This window comes from Gossypium hirsutum, chromosome A09 (genome assembly GCF_007990345.1).
Source record: "Gossypium hirsutum isolate 1008001.06 chromosome A09, Gossypium_hirsutum_v2.1, whole genome shotgun sequence".
Classification (NCBI taxonomy): Eukaryota; Viridiplantae; Streptophyta; class Magnoliopsida; order Malvales; family Malvaceae; genus Gossypium; species Gossypium hirsutum.
The window spans coordinates 53,825,801-53,846,748 of record NC_053432.1 but is presented as its reverse complement, the minus strand read 5'-3'; the positions used below and the strand labels follow the sequence as shown (position 1 = coordinate 53,846,748).

Here is a 20,948-nt window from a genome sequence, read left to right as displayed (position 1 = left end):
TAGCTAGAAAGCTGTGAATGTAGAAACAAATGATTTGAAGTTCTTAAATTGATAAATTATGTTCGGTAACCCCTCAAGCTCGACTCCGGTGATGGTCTCGGGCGTGGGGGCGTTACAAGGGTTTTCAACATTTTCAAGCTCAATAGTAAGTGCTCCCAAGCCCCGTTTTTCATGCTCTTCGTATTTTTGAAATCCCAGTAGCTCGCTCTCTCCATTTCTACCCATATTTCATCTTAGGGTTCATGTTTAAAAATTTACCCATGCATGATTTAATTGTATTTTGATGGATTATGGAGGAATATGAAAGATTAGTGTGTTAAACATCTTTTTCTAGTTGATTTTCATGAGAAACCCTTATAGGAAACGTTTTGCAAAAGATGTAAATGTGTGGTAGAAATGAGAAATTAATGGATAATGTGGGCTACCATAAGAAAGAAAAATGTTTGGCTAGGCTTGGGTAAGATAGAAAGTGCATGTGTTTCATTATACGAGCCTAGGGACTAAATCGTAAAAATGTTAAAGGTTAAGTGCAGAACGGTCATTTAGACCGGGGATGAGAATTAGACTTGAAATTTATAATGTAGTGTATTAATGAGTTAATTTTGTTGATATAGACCCCGAGGAACAAATTTCGGAGGTCGATCGTGGTAAATGCAAGGTTTCAGAGTAATCGAAACACAATCCCGAAAAAAATACCAGGTAAGTTCGGATAACTTAAAGTAAACCTCTAATGTGCATAATTGTATGATTTATGAATGCATGATGATTGTATTTATTATTGGCATGAAATATTATAGGAATGCATATTTGATGATAACATGGGAAAAATGTCTCGATTGAGGTTGAAAAAGGGAATTCGATGGACAAACCCTCTTTGACATGTGAATCGAGATCCTGCATATGTTGCAGTAGGATTTAGCTCAGACGAGTAATCCATGACTCAAGTATGAAAAAGAATCTAGCCCCGGACCAGTGTTCCTTGAATGATCAAGCCTCCCGAAGAATATGTGTGCATTATGGATTTAGCCCGGACGGGTAATCCGATTAGGGTCTGAATTTAGCCTGGACTGGTAATTCAGATCCAAGCTCATTAAGGATATTTGTCGCTATAAGGGATTTAGCCTGGACTGGTAATCCCGACATCACCTTATAAGTTCAAGACATGAAGGATTTAGCCTGGACTGGTAATCCTGCCAGGAGATGTGAGGTTCGCGGGAGTGCATATAAGTGAAATGATGATTCATAAGAATTGACGGATAATGGGTACTCCATCGAGATTTCCTAGAAACTCAACGTGATTAATATGATGTATGTTAACAAGATGACGAATGATGAGCTCATCTATATAAATTACATGATGCTTTGTTATGTGACTAACTCATTGATTAAGTGCATGTGATAGGAAATCATTTCATAATAGATGACTTCATGAATTGAGTATGGATGTATGCTAATTACTCGGTAAGTTTACTTTCCGGTTATTCGAACTTACTAAGCATGTAAATGCTTACCCCTCTCTTTTTCCCTGTTCCATAGAGCTTGAGGACTCATAAGGACTGGAAGACGATTGGAGAGTCAACACACTATCAACTAGTCAAGCTTGGGTATAAAGACATTTCTATTTTGTTATATGTGTCATTTGATTTGCCAAGTAAAGGCATGTAAAAGTATGTTTATCTCTTTGTATATGGCCATGAAAATTGGCTTAATTGAAGTAGACCATGACCTACGAATTTATGCATAGTTTTATTTACAAGCGATGGGTCATTACTAATTGGCAATAAGTCAGACGAACGAGCCAATTTCGAATGAATTAAAGTGACATGGGAACCCATAAACACTAAATGGGAAATAACCTATCACGTAGGAAACCAATGATATGAGGTTTCCATACAATGAGTTTTATTAAGATTATTTACAAGTGTAAAATCATGTTTTCTCTCAAACTTGGTAATTTCTAAGCATAATAGGTAGAAAGGGGTGACTTTAGGCTTGAAAAATAGCCTATTAGAGTCCATATGGTTGGATACACGGGCGTGTGCCTAGGCCGTGTATGGCACACGGTTCACTCTCATGGGTGTGTGTTATGGCCGTGTGTCCCCTGCACTTAAAATTTTAGCTCAAAGTTGTACATGGGTAGGCCACACGGGCGTGCACCATGGCAGTGTTAAAATGATAGTTTCGTCCACGGGCATGCAGCACGGGTGTGTACCATGGCCGTGTTGATAAGTCAGTGTTGCCCACGGTTGAAGGGCATAGGCGTGCCCCGAAATACACGGGCGTGTGCCCCTTTATGTTAAGGAAAATATTCTGAAGACCCAAGGGAAATCGAATGTGCCTGAATTTGTCCCACATTGCCTTCCGATATGTTATAGGTTTCGAAGGCCTATACAAGGGACGAGATGTTCATGATTGAAAAGTTTTAAATTCAAATGAAATTTTATGACTTGAGTTCGTGTACTGATAGTGTAAAATCCCGGTAATGCCTCGAGCCCTATCCGGTGTTGGATAAGGGTTAAGGTGTTACAGATAATCTCTCATTCGAGGATGTGAAGGGTCATCTGTTGAGCAAATAAAAACTCAAAAATGAGTTTGATTCAAATAGCAAGTCAGATAGGCAAGATAAGAGATGTCGCTATTATAAGAAGTTAGGTCACATCAAGATAGATTGTTACAAACTGCAAAATAAAAGGGTAGCTAAGAGCAACAAGGAAGATTTAATTGGTGCTAATTTGGCCAATGATAAGGGTGATGATTTCTTGTTAGTGTCAACAAGTGGAAACTCTGAGCTTACGTCTGAGTGGATCCTGGATTCAGGGTGTTCTTTCCACATGTGTCCCAATAGGGACTAGTTTTTCATATACAGTTCAGTTGAAGGTGGAGTTGTACGCATAGGGAATGGCTTACCTAGTAAGGTAATCAGTATTGGTACTGTTCAGATCAAGATGCATGACGGGACAATTAGGACACTGTCAGATGTCAGGTATGTGCCTAACTTAAAGAAAAATCTTATCTCCTTGGGAATAGACTCGAAGGGTTGTAGAATTAACATTATTTCAAATATCATTAATGTATCCTGTGGGGCTTTCTTTTTTATGAAAGGTAAAAAGACTGGTAGTCTTTATGTTCCAAAAGGATCAACGGTGACCGGTGAAACAAGACGTCTCTCGTTTGTTAAGGAGTCAAAGTCGATTCGTTTGAAGTGGAGACAATTTGATTATAGGAGAGAAAAATGTATAACCGTTTCGTATAAGAGATGTTCTCTTTTGGATGCAAGTTTTGAAAAGATAGGGCATTGCGTTCGTGGAAATTAGACCCGGGTCAGTTTTGATTTGGCAGTGTACAAGTCCAATACTAGAAGACTTCCAGCTTCTAAACACAACTTCGACTTAGTTAATATTCTGCATAGTTTGAGATAAGCCTGTGGTGGGCTTTGGCAAAGAAAGCATTGTGAAAATACGAGTCAAGGTAGAGATTTGTAAAGTTATGCATCGTATTTTTCGACTTTTATTCTCCTAGATAAACTTAGTTTTTAGTTTATCAATTAAACTTTGATTAGAATAGATTATTTTAATATTAGTTTCCCACTTAAACTTTGATTGGTGTAGGTTATTTTGATATTATTTGACTTACAAATTTAGCCTATAAATAGGCCCTTTTTTCCACCTTAGAAAAATAACCCATTACACATTTAGGTATTAACTTTAACAAGTTTTTAAAGAATTTTGTGTTTACGTTTTGAGGGATTTTATTTTGGGTTTCGGGGTTAAGTCTTATCTCCATCTTTTGTACTATTCGTTTTTGTCTTTTTAGTGAAATTACTTTTGCATGTGGTTTTTCCCTCAGTGAGAGTTTTCCACGTAAATATTTGTGTTCGTTTTTCTCTACTTTTACTATTTCATTGTTTATATAGGTCGATCCCCAACAACCTTAATTCTAAAAAATCAAAAAATTCAGCTTCAACATTTACACATTCACACAAATGTTGCGAGATAAATTTGTTAAATTAAAATCAATTTGACAAAATGTGTAAAATTTGAGGGCTAACTTTATTATTATACCAATTAAAATCATGTAGAATTGATGAAAACTATTAATTTCGTGATTAATTATCCTTAATTACTTACTTTTAAAATCGATAAGAATTAAATTACTTTAATTTTTGTAGGAGGTATTAATATACTCAAATTTGAAATAGGGAGAAACTAAAGAGGCTTATTTTACCTAATATTAATATTACTAAACATATCGTATTAGGCCTTAGTTATTGAACTTGGTCCAAGTCTAACGACAAAATTGTAAAGCCCAATTTATAATTTAAATTGCTCAAAGCCTAAAAAAACCCTAAAACCCTAAACTGCAACCCTAAAATAACCCAGAACGATTAGCTTTTTATATAAAACCGAACATCAAAAACAGGGTTTTCGTCTTTGAAGGCTCTGCAGTAGGAAAGGACCAAAAGGGTTTAATCTGCTGTGCACGTTGTAGCTCACCACCCAAACTTTAACAATGGCCGTCGGGTACTCCTTTATCTTCTTCTTTCTCTTTCATGTGATGGATTTTGCTTCTTTGGTCCTGTCTTATCTGATTGTTTTTTGGGTTTTCTCTCTCTTTTTTTAGTAAGAACAAGAGGATTTCCAAGGGAAAGAAGGGAGGAAAGAAGAAAGCGTAAGTACTTTCTTTTCTTCATTGATTTAACCTTCAATTACGTTTTGGGGTATTTTAGAAAGAGATTTTTTAGTTTAAATTTTGATTCTGTTGTTGGATACTCTTTGGTGCTGATCCATTTGCGTGAAAGTACTTTTTGTTTCATTGTTGATTTAAGCTTTAATCGCGGTTTGGGTATCCTAGAAAGAGATTTATTAATTTAAAAATGTTGATTTTGTTGTTGGATTGTCTTTAGAGCTGATCCATTTGCGAAGAAGGATTGGTATGATATCAAGGCTCCATCAGTTTTTACGAGCAGAAATGTTGGGAAGACTCTTGTTACCCGTACTCAGGGTACCAAGGTTTGTATCTTTTTATGTTTATCTCTTTATCAGTGTTGTCAAAGCGAGGACCCAGGTGAGCATAAGCCCTGGGCCTTAGTGTACTGACTTAGACCTGTTCGGTTTGGCGCATGCCTGAAGTTCTTTATCGATTTTTCTACTTCTTAACATGTTTTTAACAAGAAACAAGAGACTATTTAGAGATAAAGTGTATTGGCTTATTCATGTTTCGTAGATAAGTTGGATTGTTCATCAGAGTTAAATATCATAATTATATATGCTTATTTTATATATACACAAACACAAAAAGGGTTTTTTATTCTTGCATCTCAAGCATGTTAGGGTTCTAATTTGTAGATTGCCCTTGCATGCCTGACATTGGTCTTTATTTCTCTTTCTCCTAAATACTGTTTCTTTGTATTGCATGTAAGAATTTTGTATATTTGGAACCTTAGGGCAAACTGGGTTTCATTTAGAATCTTTATGCATTGCATACTTAGAATAATGCTTGGATTCACTTTTAGCTTTTGTAGGAATCATAAATAAGCATGATGTTAATCTCTTCTAATTTTTTATGCTATTTTCCGTTTTTCTAAATTTATTTTCGGTGAAATGGGGAATTGCATTTTTAAACCATGGTTATACGGTAGGTTGTTTCATTTGACCGTGGTGATATTTTTGTTAGTTGAAATGCTAAATTGCCCTTCCCTTCCCTTTTTACTAAACTTTTAAAAGCTAATACGTTTTTGAAAGTGGGACTACACGGTTAAAGTTCTTGATTAAGGGAAGAAACCTGATGTCTGGTATTGGATTTTATCATTTGGTGTAGACTTAGAGGCAGACGCAACAATTGATGCTGATAGGTATTCTAGGGAGAGCCTGATTGCATAAGATTGATTTTATGATGTGTAAATATTAAAAAAAAAAAAAAGAAGCCAATGAACTGAATCAATCCAAACTGGTAGAACTTGGTTTGGTTTCAGTTTTGTTTTTTGAAAAAACCAGAATAACATTAACCACAAACTTTTTCCAGAACCATATCGAACTGTTATCACCTGTATTAGTTAACTTCAATTATTTAGCCACTTGAGTGACTTCATGATCCTGACTTGATTTTACTTGTGGCATGCTCTTTGGAAGTAAGAACATCTTCATTATATTTTTGAATGCTTTTATGGATTGATTAATGTAGACCTGCATAATACGTATTAAGGCATAGTTACAGTCTGATTTCTTTGTAATATAAATAGTTGGAACTTGGCTATTTTCATTAATAGATTGCTTCAGAAGGACTCAAACACAGAGTGTTTGAGGTTTCACTGGGTGATCTTCAAGGAGGTGATGAGGATCATGCTTACAGAAAGATTCGTTTGAGAGCTGAAGATGTTCAAGGAAAAAATGTTTTGACCAACTTCTGGGTATGACATATAAATAACTTTATTTACTGTATTATCTTCTTGGATTTTGTAATAAATTAACATATTTATGTTGTTTTCATTTACAAATTTCCAGGGAATGAATTTTACGACTGACAAGCTGAGGTCTTTGGTTCGTAAATGGCAAACTCTGATCGAAGCTCATGTGGATGTGAAGACTACTGACAATTACACTCTGAGAATGTTCTGCATTGGTTTCACTAAGAGACGCCCAAACCAGGTTAAAAGGACTTGTTACGCACAATCCAGCCAGATTAGACAGGTACTACCCTAATTTTCTATTGAACATTTAAAACTTGGGACAGAATTTTCGTCACTGTTGTGATGCATGTTGAAGCTTCATCGATCACTTATTCATGTGATCATTCTCAGAATTGGTTGATCCTTGATTCCATTATGAATGTGTAAAGTTTCTTTTGCTTTTTAGATTCGTAGGAAGATGAGGGAGATAATGACCGCGCAAGCAACATCTTGCGATTTGAAGGAATTAGTTCAAAAATTCATTCCCGAGATGATTGGAAAAGAAATTGAGAAAGCAACATCGAGCATCTATCCTTTACAAAATGTGTTCATTCGTAAAGTCAAAATTTTGAAGGCTCCGAAGTTTGATCTTGGAAAGTTGATGGAGGTATGTTTGTTTATTGTCCATTCTCTGATTTCTTTTCTCCCATACTGTCTATACTCTTCTATTAAAATTTTGATAAGCTCATGCTTAATGCATTCATGTATCTGTATTGTGTTTTGTCGTTAGTTATTATTCTTGAGTCATAACAGATATGATCCTCAAGTATTCTTCAAATACATAAAATAAAATGGATATGCTTGTGTCATAGTCATACCTGTATTTGAGTTCACAACAAAGTCCAAGTGACATAGTTCAAAATTACCGTTCTCTTTTTAATATAGGTTCATGGTGATTACTCGGAAGATGTTGGTGTGAAAATAGAGAGGCCTGCTGATGAAACAATGGCTGAGGCTGCCCCGGAGGTCATTGGAGCTTGAATGAAACACCCCTTGAATTTGTGTGTTCTTTTCTTTCTGATTTCAACAGATTTGATGATTTTGTTTAAAACTAGGAGAAATTTTCCATGGTTTTGATTTGATCTCTAGGATATGGTTTTGCAAATTGATATTGAATTAGACAATCTGTTGTATTAGAAAGTCATACTCTCTCTATATATGAAAATTATTATATATTTAACGACTTTTTTTGACATTGAATGACCTATAGATTTAAAAAAACAACTTAAAACAGACATAAAATACCTTAGACAAAACCACACTGCGGCTGTGAAAAGACCAGTCATCTCTCACAGGCCAATTTTGCCATCTTATGCTGTCTCTTATAGTTATAACTTGCTGTGCCATCTGATATTGTGCTGCCTTCCTATAATCCTGTTGATGTCTGCTGCAATGGTGGTACTTTAGGAAGTTCCCCTTTAGTTACACTGTCAATTTCTTTGTACAATCTGTATGCAATGTGGCTACCTTAATGACCCCGTTTCCAGCCTCCATCTCGTGCTGTCTTCAAGAGTTATTTTTGGATATCAACTCCTCTTAGAGGTTACTTCCTTTGTAAATGCCCTTTAACATGAGTTCTCTATCATAGTGAAAGACCTTGAGAGGGTTTGGGTTATCCCTTCTCAGAGCAGACTCTGTTGAATATATCCAAATCGCCCATAGGACAGGAGCCAGTCTCCAATAAGGCTGCCTCTCTGCCACCGGAATTTGGCTTTATAGTGAACTCTCCAGAATGTTTTGCAGAGGAGTCTGTCTTTGCTAACAGTGCATGAGAACTGAAAGTAGGCAATCCCTATTGAGAAGTTCATTTGCCATCCCTTTATTCGTCATTCCATTTTCTCTATCCTTGATATTACTTAACTAATCACACTGTCACTAGAGATTAGGCTATGAAGAGGAATGTCCCCATCAACCATCTTAACTTACTCACCTTTTCAGAATTACCATTCATGTTCCCTTTTTCAACATTTTTTTCCATAAATTATGCTTCTCCATACCCGTGAACCATTCTGCTCTGGTTTGACTGCAATAAAAATCGGCATTGTGGCACTACTCTTTCCCAACGTCTTCATAATCCCACTACCTTTTGAATTAGTTTTCAAGCTTGTTTGGCCCAGAGTGATTGGTTCATCTGTTCTGAAACCGAGGAAGTGTATCATTCTATAATTACCAGTGAAATTTCTTACAATTGGATCCAAATTAGTTGTCTTATCAGAAAGGACTTTGGGTAACCAGCAAATTGGTCACTCAGACCAATGTGTCACATGGATAGTCGGCCAGCCAATAAACAGACTCCACTTAGCCTTTCCAATAGCCCAAAAGCCAAGTATAAATACCTAAGTTTAACATCATTCTCTATTTTTATGCGCCTAAGCATTTTTTATAAGAAAATAGATCAGTTAAATATTACCGATACACATATTAAAAAATATAAAAAATAGTTCACTCTAACTAAATGCAATAGTTCATTCACATTGATTTATTACAACCTAGATTCTCCAAACTACCTCACCTTTTTCCAACAATTACCAACAAAGATAAGTAATAATATTACTATTAATAGTAAAACAAGCTCCGATAAAAAATGGAATGGGAGGAGGAGAGGACAGGAGGAAGACAGAAAACTAACAATAAACATAAAATGGCGACAGATTAAGATTTGCCTTGGATTAGAATTTTAGGATTAAAGAGAGAGAGGTGATCTCTCTTAAATTGTTTTACTTTTTTAGGTTAAACTCTGTGATTAATTTCTCTACTTTTCAGAATTGATCTTTTTATTTTTATTTGATTATTTTTCATCTCTATACTTATTAAATTTTAAAATTTCAGTCCTCATTTAATAGTATCAGTTAAATTCACTAAGTAAAGTTCTGTTGTTTCTAAAATATGATGCATTAAACATATTATTTGTGTAATGTTATCTCTAAAAATTCAATTAATGGATTAACAATTGTCATCTGTACCAAGATTGAAATTTCAAAATTCGAAAAGTATAGAGATTTAGAATGATCTAATGGGAGAATATGGACTATATCTATAATTGTACGCATAGTATGTGACTAGTTATTGAATTTAACCAAACTACTGTTTGAGTCAAGCCAAAAATTTTAAAATTTGAAAAGTATATAGACTAAAGTGACCAATTTGAAAAGTAAGAATATTAATCAATAACTTTTGCAAAGTGTAGGGACTGACAACAAAATTTAACTTTTTTTTAAATATTTCAAAATTGTAAATATCCAAGTTTTTTTTTCTTTTTTGAACCAAGATATCCATTTTTAATGTCAGTTTGGATGGGCGGCGGAGTACAGTGTGTTTAGTTTACTTTTTGTCTTATACTATAATATCTCTATAGTATTTAATTCCACCATCACAATTATTTTTATACTAACCGTAAGTAAGTGCACTGCCCATCCAAACTCACCGTTAATTTTATGCTGAAGTTACAGTGCATTCAAATAGTGAAACAAAGCCAAAGAATATTTTTGGGTAATACTATTATTTAATAGTATTTTTTTAAATTGGATTATAAATATGAAAATATTAATGTAAAACATTTTAATATATATTTTAAAATATTATTTGATTTATTCAACCAATCCAACTCGAACTTAAAAAATTCGACTCTATTAGTAAATTAGCCTTAAACAATATTTATTTTTATATTACTAACTACTTTTTATTATTATTATCAAAAGTGGAATTTAAATTATTAATTTTATCTTATTTTATCTTAAAAAATAATAATAACAAATAAAAACATAAACACATTAAACATATTTATTACAACACCATCTACTTTTAAAGTAAAATGAAATACAAAAAAAATTGTTTAGATAGGAAAAAGAAAAACACAATATATAGGTGCTTAGTAAAAAAATTTAACATCATGATTTGGTCTTCTTTCATTAATAGATGTTTTTGCTCGCTTTTTTAATAGTGTTAAAATGTAATGATTTTACAGTTTGATATTGTGTCATGTTATTGCTTAAAATCAAAAAAAATATTTTTTAAAATATATATTAAAAATTAAAAAATTTTAAAAATAAAATAAAATTTTAAAAAATATATTTGAAATTTCTTTCCTTGGCATTCTTTTGTTTTTCCGATTTAGTTGATCACATCAGGCTGACCAATAAGTTATGCAAAAACCCTCTTCATTCTTGGCCAGCTACTTGCATTGTATTAAAAAAAAAACTTGGAAAACAAACAAAAAAAGGTATGAATTGATGCATGGTGCAGGATTTAGGTCATTAATGCTAAAGACATTTCTACTTTAATAAGGAAGGACCATTTCAGAATATTGTTGCATTAATAGCGTTCCAAACGTTCATAAAGTTCTTCAACCTTTTGGGTTCCACCTAATAATATATATATATATATTAATTTGATGTGATTCAATTCGATGTAACTAAAATTTTAACAATAAAACCAATACTTTTTATTTAAATTTTAGGGGTAAAGTATATTAATACTATAAAAAATTAAAAAATGATCATTTAATTATTAATAATTATTTTTAGTCACTTAATTATAAAAAATTAGAAAATAGTTATTCTAACTATTTAATTTTATCTTTTTTTTTGTCACAAATTGGCTAACAGTGGCAGCTTTTAAAATTGTTATAATAGTAGTTTTAACTCTTAATATTTATCCATTGTGTCAATTTAGCCTTGATTCTAAAAACTTTAACCCTCAACATTTACACATTATGTAATTTGGTTTTTTTGCCATTTTGTTTTTTTTATTTTGTAACCCTTTCACCTAAAAAGCTAAAAAAAACAATTTTATTAGCTAATTTGATTGAAAATATACAAAAAAATTTAAGATAATAAATTTAATATTTTCTCATTCTTTTAAAATTAACCCGTAATGTCACCAAAAAAAAAAAGAAGAAGAAGCAAAATTGCATAAAAATTGAGAGACCAAATTACACAATGTGTAAATAATGAGGGTTAAATTTTTTTAGAATCAAGACTAAATTTACATGATTTATAAACGTTGATGGTTAAAGTTACTGTTATGCCAATTTTAAAAGTCCACTGTTAGCTAGCTAGTGACAAAAAAAGTTAAATTGGATAGTTGGGTGACCATTTTGTAACTTTTTATAGTTAAATAATTAAAAAAAATTTACTAATAGTTAGATGACTACTAGTTAAAATTGGGTTAATGTTCTATTTGGGACCTAAATTTAGCAATTGGTCCAATATTTGAGCTTGATTTTTTTTGGGTTCTTGTTAATTCTTGAATTAGTTCATGATATCGAGGAATAAATTTTTTTTTGCCCAAATTAATTCATGATATTTCCTAAAAAAAATTTAAATCCGAACATGAGAATAATTGCAAAAAACAAGCACAATATGAGAATAATTGTCAATTTCATAGATTGATTTAGGCAAAAAAATTTAAAACCCAATAATAAATAATTGTCAAATTCAGAAGCTAACTTAACTTAATATAAAAATAATTGTGAAATTCAGGTGAAAAATAATACGCTCACCAAACCCCATATTATATTAACTTCTTTTCTCCTCTGAACAAAATTGTTGCCAAAAAAAAAATGAAGATTTTCAAGCCCTCTCCTTCCTTTAACTTCCTTCTGGTTCTCGTCATATTCACTTCGGGTTTGTATAATAAATGTTATTCCTCTTCACGAAATCATAAACTAACCATCATAATATCCACTGCTGCTAACTAAGTAATATTGAAGTTTTAGGTTTTATTGTATTGTTGATTTCTATTATGGGTGTTGTTGCAGTGAAAAATATGGTTTCAAAAGTGGAAGCAGGCTGTGAACTAGCTGTAAAAGGTGGCGGTTGTCCTAAGGTGAAACAGTGCGCTGAAACATGCCGCCCTTGTTATCACTACACCAAAACAGGTTTTTAGCGGCGTTTTTTTAGGCCTTTAGCGGCGCTTTTTAACGCCACTAAAGATATTTGCGGCGCTTCTTCAAGCGCCGGAAAAAATGCCGCTAACGAAAACGTCGCAAATGTTTGCAGCGTTTACAAACAAAAACGCCGTTAAAGACCATGTTCTTTAGCGGCGCTTAGAAAAAAACGCCGCTAAAGATCATGTTCTTTAGCGGCGCTTAGAAAAAAACGCCGCTAAAGATCATGTTCTTTAGCGGCGCTTAGAAAAAAATGCCGCTAAAGAACATGTTCTTTAGTGGCATTTTTTACAAACGCCGCAAAAGAACATGTTCTTTAGTGGCGCTTTTATACAAAAACGCCACTATTTTGGGGATTTTTTTTATTAAATTTTTCATTTTTTCTGCCCTCCTGTAGCAAAAATTCAAAAGCAACATTTCAAAAGCAACCAATAGCAATAAATTTATATAATATTTCAACATAAGGGAATAAAATAATATTAATATCAATAAATAAAAGTGAATTCATATTGTTTTTGCAAAAAATGTTAAATGTTAAATGTTAAAATGATAAAAATATTTATGTCATACACTATGAAGGTGGAAGTTGCGACTTAAACATCTTCATCATAATCTGAAGCTGCTGCTGAAGTTCGTCGTACTTTTTGCTCTGCTCTGCTTCTCTTGCTGCAGCCTCCGCTTTCCTCGCTGCAGTCGCTGCTTCCCTCGCTTCCGCCTCTGCTTTAAGTTGTAGCTGGAGTTCTTCATATTTCCTTTGAACCTCAATTGTAGTCGCTTGCATCTGAGCCATTTGGTCTTTTAACCTCTGAACTTCAGCTTGAGCCTGACTCCCCGAAGCCATGTATTGGTGGGAGCTGGATCTAAAATATTGGGTTGGGCTAACAAAAGATCCTTGAAATCGAACCCGACCATACCTTTCAGGACCCAAAACTTCAGTAATAATCCGATTATCAATATCTTCAAGATGAACCGAACTATCACTAGAAGCAATTGCTTCGTACTCCGCCTTTTTATCATTTAGTTTTTCCTAATAAATATATCACATAGTTAGGAACACAATATTATATATTGAAAAACATATGCAACATAACAATAGTCGCATTAACTGCAATGAATTAAACCATTAGAAAATAAACACTATAAATAACTAAAATAAGTCAAATCGTATTAAGTAAACGTACCATTATTTCAGCAGCTTCAGGAGTCATGGGAGATCCATCTTTCTTCCTATGTGTAATTTCAAAAAGTTGAAAGCGTCCAACTTTTTGACCGGACGACCGTTCCTACAATATAGTAGTATAAATATTATTTAATAGAAAGTTATACATATTCGACAATATTAAAAAATTTAAAAATACCTCCGCCTCAGCTACACATGCGAAACTTCTCGACCCGGCTGTGTAGGTGAATTTTTGTTTCTGCCTGCTGCTTATTCCAACTTGTTCACGATCCTACGTTATGAAATTTTTTAGTACGTAAATAGAAAATACTATAAACCAAAATAATTACAATAGTTTAGAAGGACGTCAGACCTCGCCTTTATTCGAATGCCAAAATCTAACCGCATCTTCCCATTGGTACCTCAACATACCCGGCGGGACATTTTGCAATTTCTCATCGAGGGTTGTTTTTGTCTTATAATAATTTTTCTTCAAAGTACTTTTGTTGTCTCTCCATCTTTTTCCCAATGCCTTCTTTACATAAGCATCCGAGACCTCTAAAGCAAACCTCGCCTGCAAAAAACAAAAAACACAAGTTAATAAAGTAAATATAAATGAAACTATTTCCCAAGCATTATAGATGACATTAACATTTTGTTACCTTAATATTATCGAGGGCTTGGTTTTTGTTGCTATCGGGCATTTGATGCCATGACTCGTAGTTTATAGGTAACATATTCGGATTTCGTGCTAAAATGCCCATGTATCCAGCTAAAAGTCGAGCTTCTGATCCAACAGGCTGACCAAAACTGTTTCGTCCAACTTTGACACGCTCGACTGAATCTAACTCGTACAACTCTCTAAGTAGCGTACGTCCTCGACCTCTGCGCGTCCCACCATTTTCAGCTACAAATGGTATATTATAATATAAGAATTTGAAAAATAAATCAACTATAACAGAAACACGCATGTAAATTAAATGAAAAATTACTTTGAACTTCTGTAGGATCCTCAGCTGTAATCGGAACATTTGAAGATCCAACTGCTGTCTGTTGTTCAGTACTATTAGTTTCTGTCGAGTTTGGATTATTTTGAACAATGCTTCCCCTTAGAATTTTTCTTCTAGGCATTTTATCTACAATACACATAAAATAGTTAATAACTTAATAGCTAATTACAACAATAACAGCACATATAAAACAGTTGAAACATATAATAAGACGAAGATTTAAATTATGATATTATATATAATTAAACAATCGTAAAATCTTACTACATCATTATTCGTAAATATCTTCATCGGTATCCTGACGAACCCATCCAAATTGTGCACTAGTACTAGGGATATTATCGTTTAAGTTTAGTTCTGGAAAGGGTAAAGTTACTGATCTATCTTCGATGTTATCTCTACTTCCACTGCCTATATTAAACAAGTCTCTAGGGATGTTACGGAGTACAACGTACCAACCCTCATCAGTTGGATCTTTTGAGTAAAAAACTTGTTTGACTTGAGATGAGAATACATACGGCTCATCTATCAGTTGTTGTCCTGTGTGAATCAATCGGTCAAAGTTCACCATTGTAAAACCAAATTGATCTTGCTTAATTCCACGAGCTGTATTAACATCGGCCCAATCACCACGAAATAAGACAACTTTCCATTTGCCGTAGTAATCCAACTCAATTATGTCAGTAAGTTGTCCGAAATATTCCACATTTCCCTCGACAGGATTATTGTCCCTAGCACTAGCATAACTCGTAATTGCAGAATTGACAACAATTCCACAATTTTGCGTTCTCCTCAACCTCTCGCGATATTTTGTATGAAATCTGAATCCGTTGATGAGGAACGCACTATATCTTTTAACCACTCGATTTGGACCTTGGGAGAGCCATTTAACATCGTCGTTTACGTTCTTCCCGCTCCAAACCTATTGAATGGAAAGTAAACTGAGTAATTCATTTGTTATGAGAAAACATTATTATTTGTAAGCGGAAGCTCGAACTGCATACCGTTTGGCTTAACCATTCATAAAATGATTCTGTAAACAACTTATTGATATCTCGATGTTGTGTTCTTCGGGAGCGCAAACGAGATCTCAATATTTGTTTGTACTCACTGTGTTAAAAAAATGTGATCTTTGTTAGAAGATAAACAATTATTAGTTTGATAAATATTTATCAAATTTGTAGAACTTACTTCCGTAAAGGTTCCAATAAATCGTGGTGAAACAGAACATATCGATGTGCTTGTACCCACGATAAATGATCTAATTCTGTAATTTCAACTTTTCCGATTGGTTCTCCAAAACTTTGGAACAAATAAGTATCGGCTAAGTTATGGTCCGTGAGTCCAGCATTCCTATTTGGTCTGTTTAACCTTATTTCAACATCTTCCAAATATCTTGAGCAGAAGGTCATACATTCTTCTGCCAAGTAGCCTTCAGCAATCGATCCTTCTGGATATCGCTTGTTGCGGCAGTAAGACTTTAATTTGGATAGAAACCTAAACATAATATACAACATTTCTTAATTATTGAAACTAAAGGCATAAAGGTGAATGAAGGAAAACTTTAAAAATTTTAATTAACACCTTTCTATGGGATACATCCATCGATAGAAAACGGGTCCGCCAAGAATTACTTCGTGCGGGAGATGGATTATCAAGTGAACCATAATGGTGAAGAAGGAAGGTGGGAAGATTTTCTCCATGTTGCATAAAATTAAAGCGGTTCGATCCTGTACCTTCTGAAGTTTTTGAACGTCCAAAACTTTGCCACAAATGGCTTTCATTATGTTGGATAGTTCAATTATACAAGACGTCACCTTCTTGGACATACAACATCGTAGAGCCACTGGCAGTAAATCTTGCATCAAGATGTGATAGTCATGTGATTTTAGCGAATATAATCTTCTATCTTTAACACTAACACATCGAGATATATTTGATACATACGCATCTGGAACCTTTATATCCTTCAACACCGTGCAGAACAATTCTTTTTCCGTCTTTGACATTGAAAAAATAGAAGGCGGCAACCGATATTTCCCATTCGGAAGTGGATTGGGATGAAGATCAGGTCGGATTCCCATTTGGACTAAATCAAGTCGACTCTGAAGATTGTCTTTTGATTTTTCGTCGACATTCAAAACTGTACCCACAATGTTCTCGCAGACATTTTTCTCAATGTGCATAACATCAAGATTGTGTCGTAGAAGGTGATGCTCCCAATAAGGTAACTGAAAAAAAATACTTCTTTTTTTCCACAACTCTGCCTCATTAGGATCGTCCTCTTCATCAGAGTCATCATCAGCTTCATCATTGGATCTTCTATTTCTTTGCGTGTTTGGCGGTTGGTTCATCTTCCCATAAATAAAATTCATATCTTCCAACATGAACAAGATTTCAGAGCCACTGGTCTGCGAAGGAGCTTCTCTGAACTCTTCAGTACCGTCAAATACAGAACTCTGAAATCTAAATCTATGATTTTCCGGTAACCACCGACGATGCCCCATGTAAGAGAACTTCTTCCCATTGTATAACCATTGCGAACATGTTTGTGCAGCACAACAAGGACACGCATAACGACCCTTGGTACTCCAACCGGATAAATTGGCATAAGCGGGAAAGTCATTAATGGTCCACATTAAAGCTGCACGTAAATTAAAGTTCTCCTTTCTCAGCACATCGTATGTCTCAACACCAACCCACAATTATTTTAACTCTTCAATAAGTGGCTGAAAATAAATGTCGATATCATTCCCGGGCCCTTTCTCTCCAGGGATAATCATAGATAAGATTAGGGAAGATTGCTTCATGCAAATCCATGGAGGCAGATTGTAAGGAACAAGCACTACTGGCCAAGTACTGTAGGCAGTGCTCATGATCTTGAAAGGATTAAATCCATCAGATGCTAGCCCAAGCCTCACACTCCTAGGATCGCTTGCGAAGCTTGTAAATTTATTGTCAAATGATTTCCAAGCTAAAGAATCTGCCGGATGCCTTAGTAATCCATCAACGGTTCGTCCATCATGGTGCCATGTCATTGACTCCGCTGTCTTCGACGATAAAAAAAGCCTTTGAAGCCTTGGTATCAACGGAAAATACCGTAAAATCTTGGCTGGCTTCTTCCGTGACTGTGCATCATTTTCATCGTCGTTCCCATCTTCTGTGTTTCTACTTGTCCAACGAGAGTGGCCGCATACATGACAGCACTGTTGGTTTCTCCGATCGCCCCAATACAACATGCAGTCATTTGGGCAACTATGGATTTTGTTATACCCAAGGCCTAAATCTTTTATCATCTTCTTCATATCTTTGCAGCACCGAGGGATTTTTGCAAACGGGAACATTTCTCTCAAAAACTCTAACAGCATTGTCAATGAGTTTCCCGTCCACCCTCCCAAACACTTTAATTGAAAAAGACGAACACAGAAGGACATCTTTGAAAATTTTGATCCCTCATACAGTTCTTCGTTCATGTCATTAAGTAGCGCGTAGAACTTCGCCGCTTCTCCATTCGGCTCTTCATGACGTACACTACTTCCCGGTTCGGTAAAAGTATTTCCACCAATATTACAATCATCAGAGGCCATAAAGTCCGCTGGGAATGATTCGACACCATGATTGTGCATATTAAATGCATCCCGCAACATACCTTCCATGTCATTCCCTCTACCAGACTGATGGTAAGCAGTATCAGGATAAGTTACATCCATACTTGAAGAGGAAGTACTAGGCGGGCATTCTCCATGAAATAACCATTGTTTATAACCCCGAACAAACCCATCAACAATTAGATGCTCGTATACAACTTCACGATAGTGCCAGTTTATGTTGACACACTTCTTACACGGGCAAAGAATCATGTTCTCTTGGCTTGCATATTGAAATGAAAAATTTAGAAAAGTCTGTACTCCATTTCGATAACCGTCGCTTACCCTTAACAAATTCATCCAAGACCGGTCCATTTCTTAGATCTTGAAGTCTGATTTTCACCAGAAATTGCAATGGTAAGTTATGTAAGTTATGTAAGTTAAATGTATTATGTAAGTTAAATGTAAGTTGTAAGTTATTATGTATTATGTAAGTTGTAAGTTAAATGTATTGTGTAAGTTGTAAGTTAAATGTATTATGTAAGTTGTAAGTTATTATGTATTATGTAAGTTGTAAGTTATTATGTATTGTGTAAGTTGTAAGTTAAATGTATTATGTAAGTTAAATGTATTATGTAAGTTGTAAGTTAAATGTATTATGTAAGTTGTAAGTTAAATGTATTATGTAAGTTGTAAGTTATTATGTATTATGTAAGTTGTAAGTTATTATGTATTATGTAAGTTGTAAGTTATTATGTATTGTGTAAGTTGTAAGTTAAATGTATTATGTAAGTTAAATGTATTATGTAAGTTGTAAGTTAAATGTATTATGTAAGTTGTAAGTTATTATGTATTATGTAAGTAATGTAAGTTAAATGTATTATGTAAGTTGTAAGTTATTATGTATTATTTAATAAAATAATATATAATTTAATAACATTACTAATATAATTATTAATAATATTTAATAAAATAACATTTCATTTTAATAGTCAATTTTAATATTCCACATATTTTTTTATAATTATTAATAATATTTAATAAAATAACATTTTATTTTAATAGTCAATTTTAATATTCCACATATTTTTTTATATTTTATTTTATCTTTTATGATAACATGATAACAAAATTTAATTATAAGGTATACTCTTTAATAAATGGTTTATTTATAGCAATCTTTTGGTTACGTAAGATATGTATGATGTAAGTATAGCACTTTTATGCATCTTATTTATAATTATTTAAGTAATAAATTTAAGTAACATATTTAAGTAATAAATTTAAGTAACATATTTAAGTAATAAATTTAAACAAATTTTAGTAAGTAATGTATTTTAGTAAGTAATGTATTTTAGTAATAAATTTAAACAAATTTTAGTAAGTAATGTATTTAAGTAATTAATAAATTTAAACAAATTTTAGTAAGTAATGTATTTTAGTAAGTAATGTATTTTAGTAATAAATTTAAACAAATTTTAGTAAGTAATGTATTTTAGTAATAAATTTAAACAAATTTTAGTAAGTAATTTATTTTAGTAAGTAATGTATTTTAGTAATAAATTTAACATTCAATCGCATAAATGAGAACTAACGTCGATAATTTATTAATTGACAAGATCCTTGAAAATCGATAATTTGTTCACTTTAAAACGAATCCACTATTTGCCCATAATTTATTCACTTCTCAAATATATAAACTGATTTAAGAATTTTAATCATTTGCGTAATTATTTTTGTTTGGGTAAAAAATACGTACAAGAATTACAATCATAGTTTATACCTTGCAGTTATGGAAAAATTTGGCAAAGTAACATGCAAATTGAGCCAGCAACATATAAATAAAAAATGATAAATAAACCAATACCCACAGCGTAAAAAAAAATTTTAATTAAAACTCCCTTTTAAAACTCAAAAATAATAATTAAAGTAACAAAATCCAAAATTTAAACATTTGGAGGTGTTTTTTTAAGAAAACCGAGGTGGGAAACATAGGAATAAATACCTCAATTTCCTGGACTTCGAAGCAAACTACTGCAAAAAATAAAAATAAAAAGGAAAACATAAGTAAGTTAGTTCCAAATAAACAGGAAAGAATTAGTATAAAACTTAAATATAACAAAATCCAAAATCCATCATGTACAACGCTATTAAACTTTAAGTTATTTTATGAGTTTTCTTCCAAAAAAAATCTAAACAAAATAATCACAATATGTCATGCGTTGATAAATTATAATGTAGAATTAAACCAATCATGATTGGACATATGTCATGTGTTGATAAAAATAATTAATGTTATCTTCAATACTCAATTTTGAATCATATATGAAGTTTTAAAATTAACTATAAAGATTCATAAAACAATTATATGGGGCGGGTGACAGTTTATGAACAATCTTTCAAGTGAGATTATTCAGCCGTCCATCAATGAACTTAGTCACTCCCTTTATCCAACTTTTAACCAAAGGAACATGTACATGTTAAACTTCTTTAATTGTAGGCTTCTTTTAGTTATAATCGACATCAGATTCAGTCGTTTTGAGGCTCTTCCAAGTTGGTTCATTCCTAGGCTTTTAACAAAATCTAACTTTTGAAACCCCATATTGTACATGATTCATCATTTTCTTCATCCCTTGCCAACATTGTTTCCAAAAGAAAACAAACCAGAAAAAGCAAAATCTGCTAAAGAACAGAACAATATCAGGTTGTTTAATGTATTAAAGGCAAACTAGATTCCCCAATTTGGTAAGAAAGGCATATATTCTCGATAACACAATAACCAAGACTACATATATACTAACATATAAAACAGTTTTGCTTATTGTCCTAGTTGCCACATATGTTTAAAAGGAACCCAGAT

The 20,948-nt window shown here is 33.1% G+C and overlaps 1 protein-coding gene across 1 annotated transcript; it reads left to right on the top strand.

The window, feature by feature from the left end:
- The first annotated feature begins 4,329 nt into the window (after window positions 1-4,329).
- On the top strand, window positions 4,330-7,625 carry LOC107902451 (40S ribosomal protein S3a). The gene is made up of 7 exons (XM_016828632.2): window positions 4,330-4,520; window positions 4,621-4,668; window positions 4,904-5,009; window positions 6,266-6,406; window positions 6,501-6,686; window positions 6,852-7,052; window positions 7,331-7,625. The coding sequence occupies exons 1-7, from the start codon at window positions 4,510-4,512 to the stop codon at window positions 7,424-7,426; spliced, it is 789 nt and encodes a 262-aa protein (XP_016684121.1). The 5' UTR covers window positions 4,330-4,509; the 3' UTR covers window positions 7,427-7,625.
- Window positions 7,626-20,948: the final 13,323 nt, after the last annotated feature.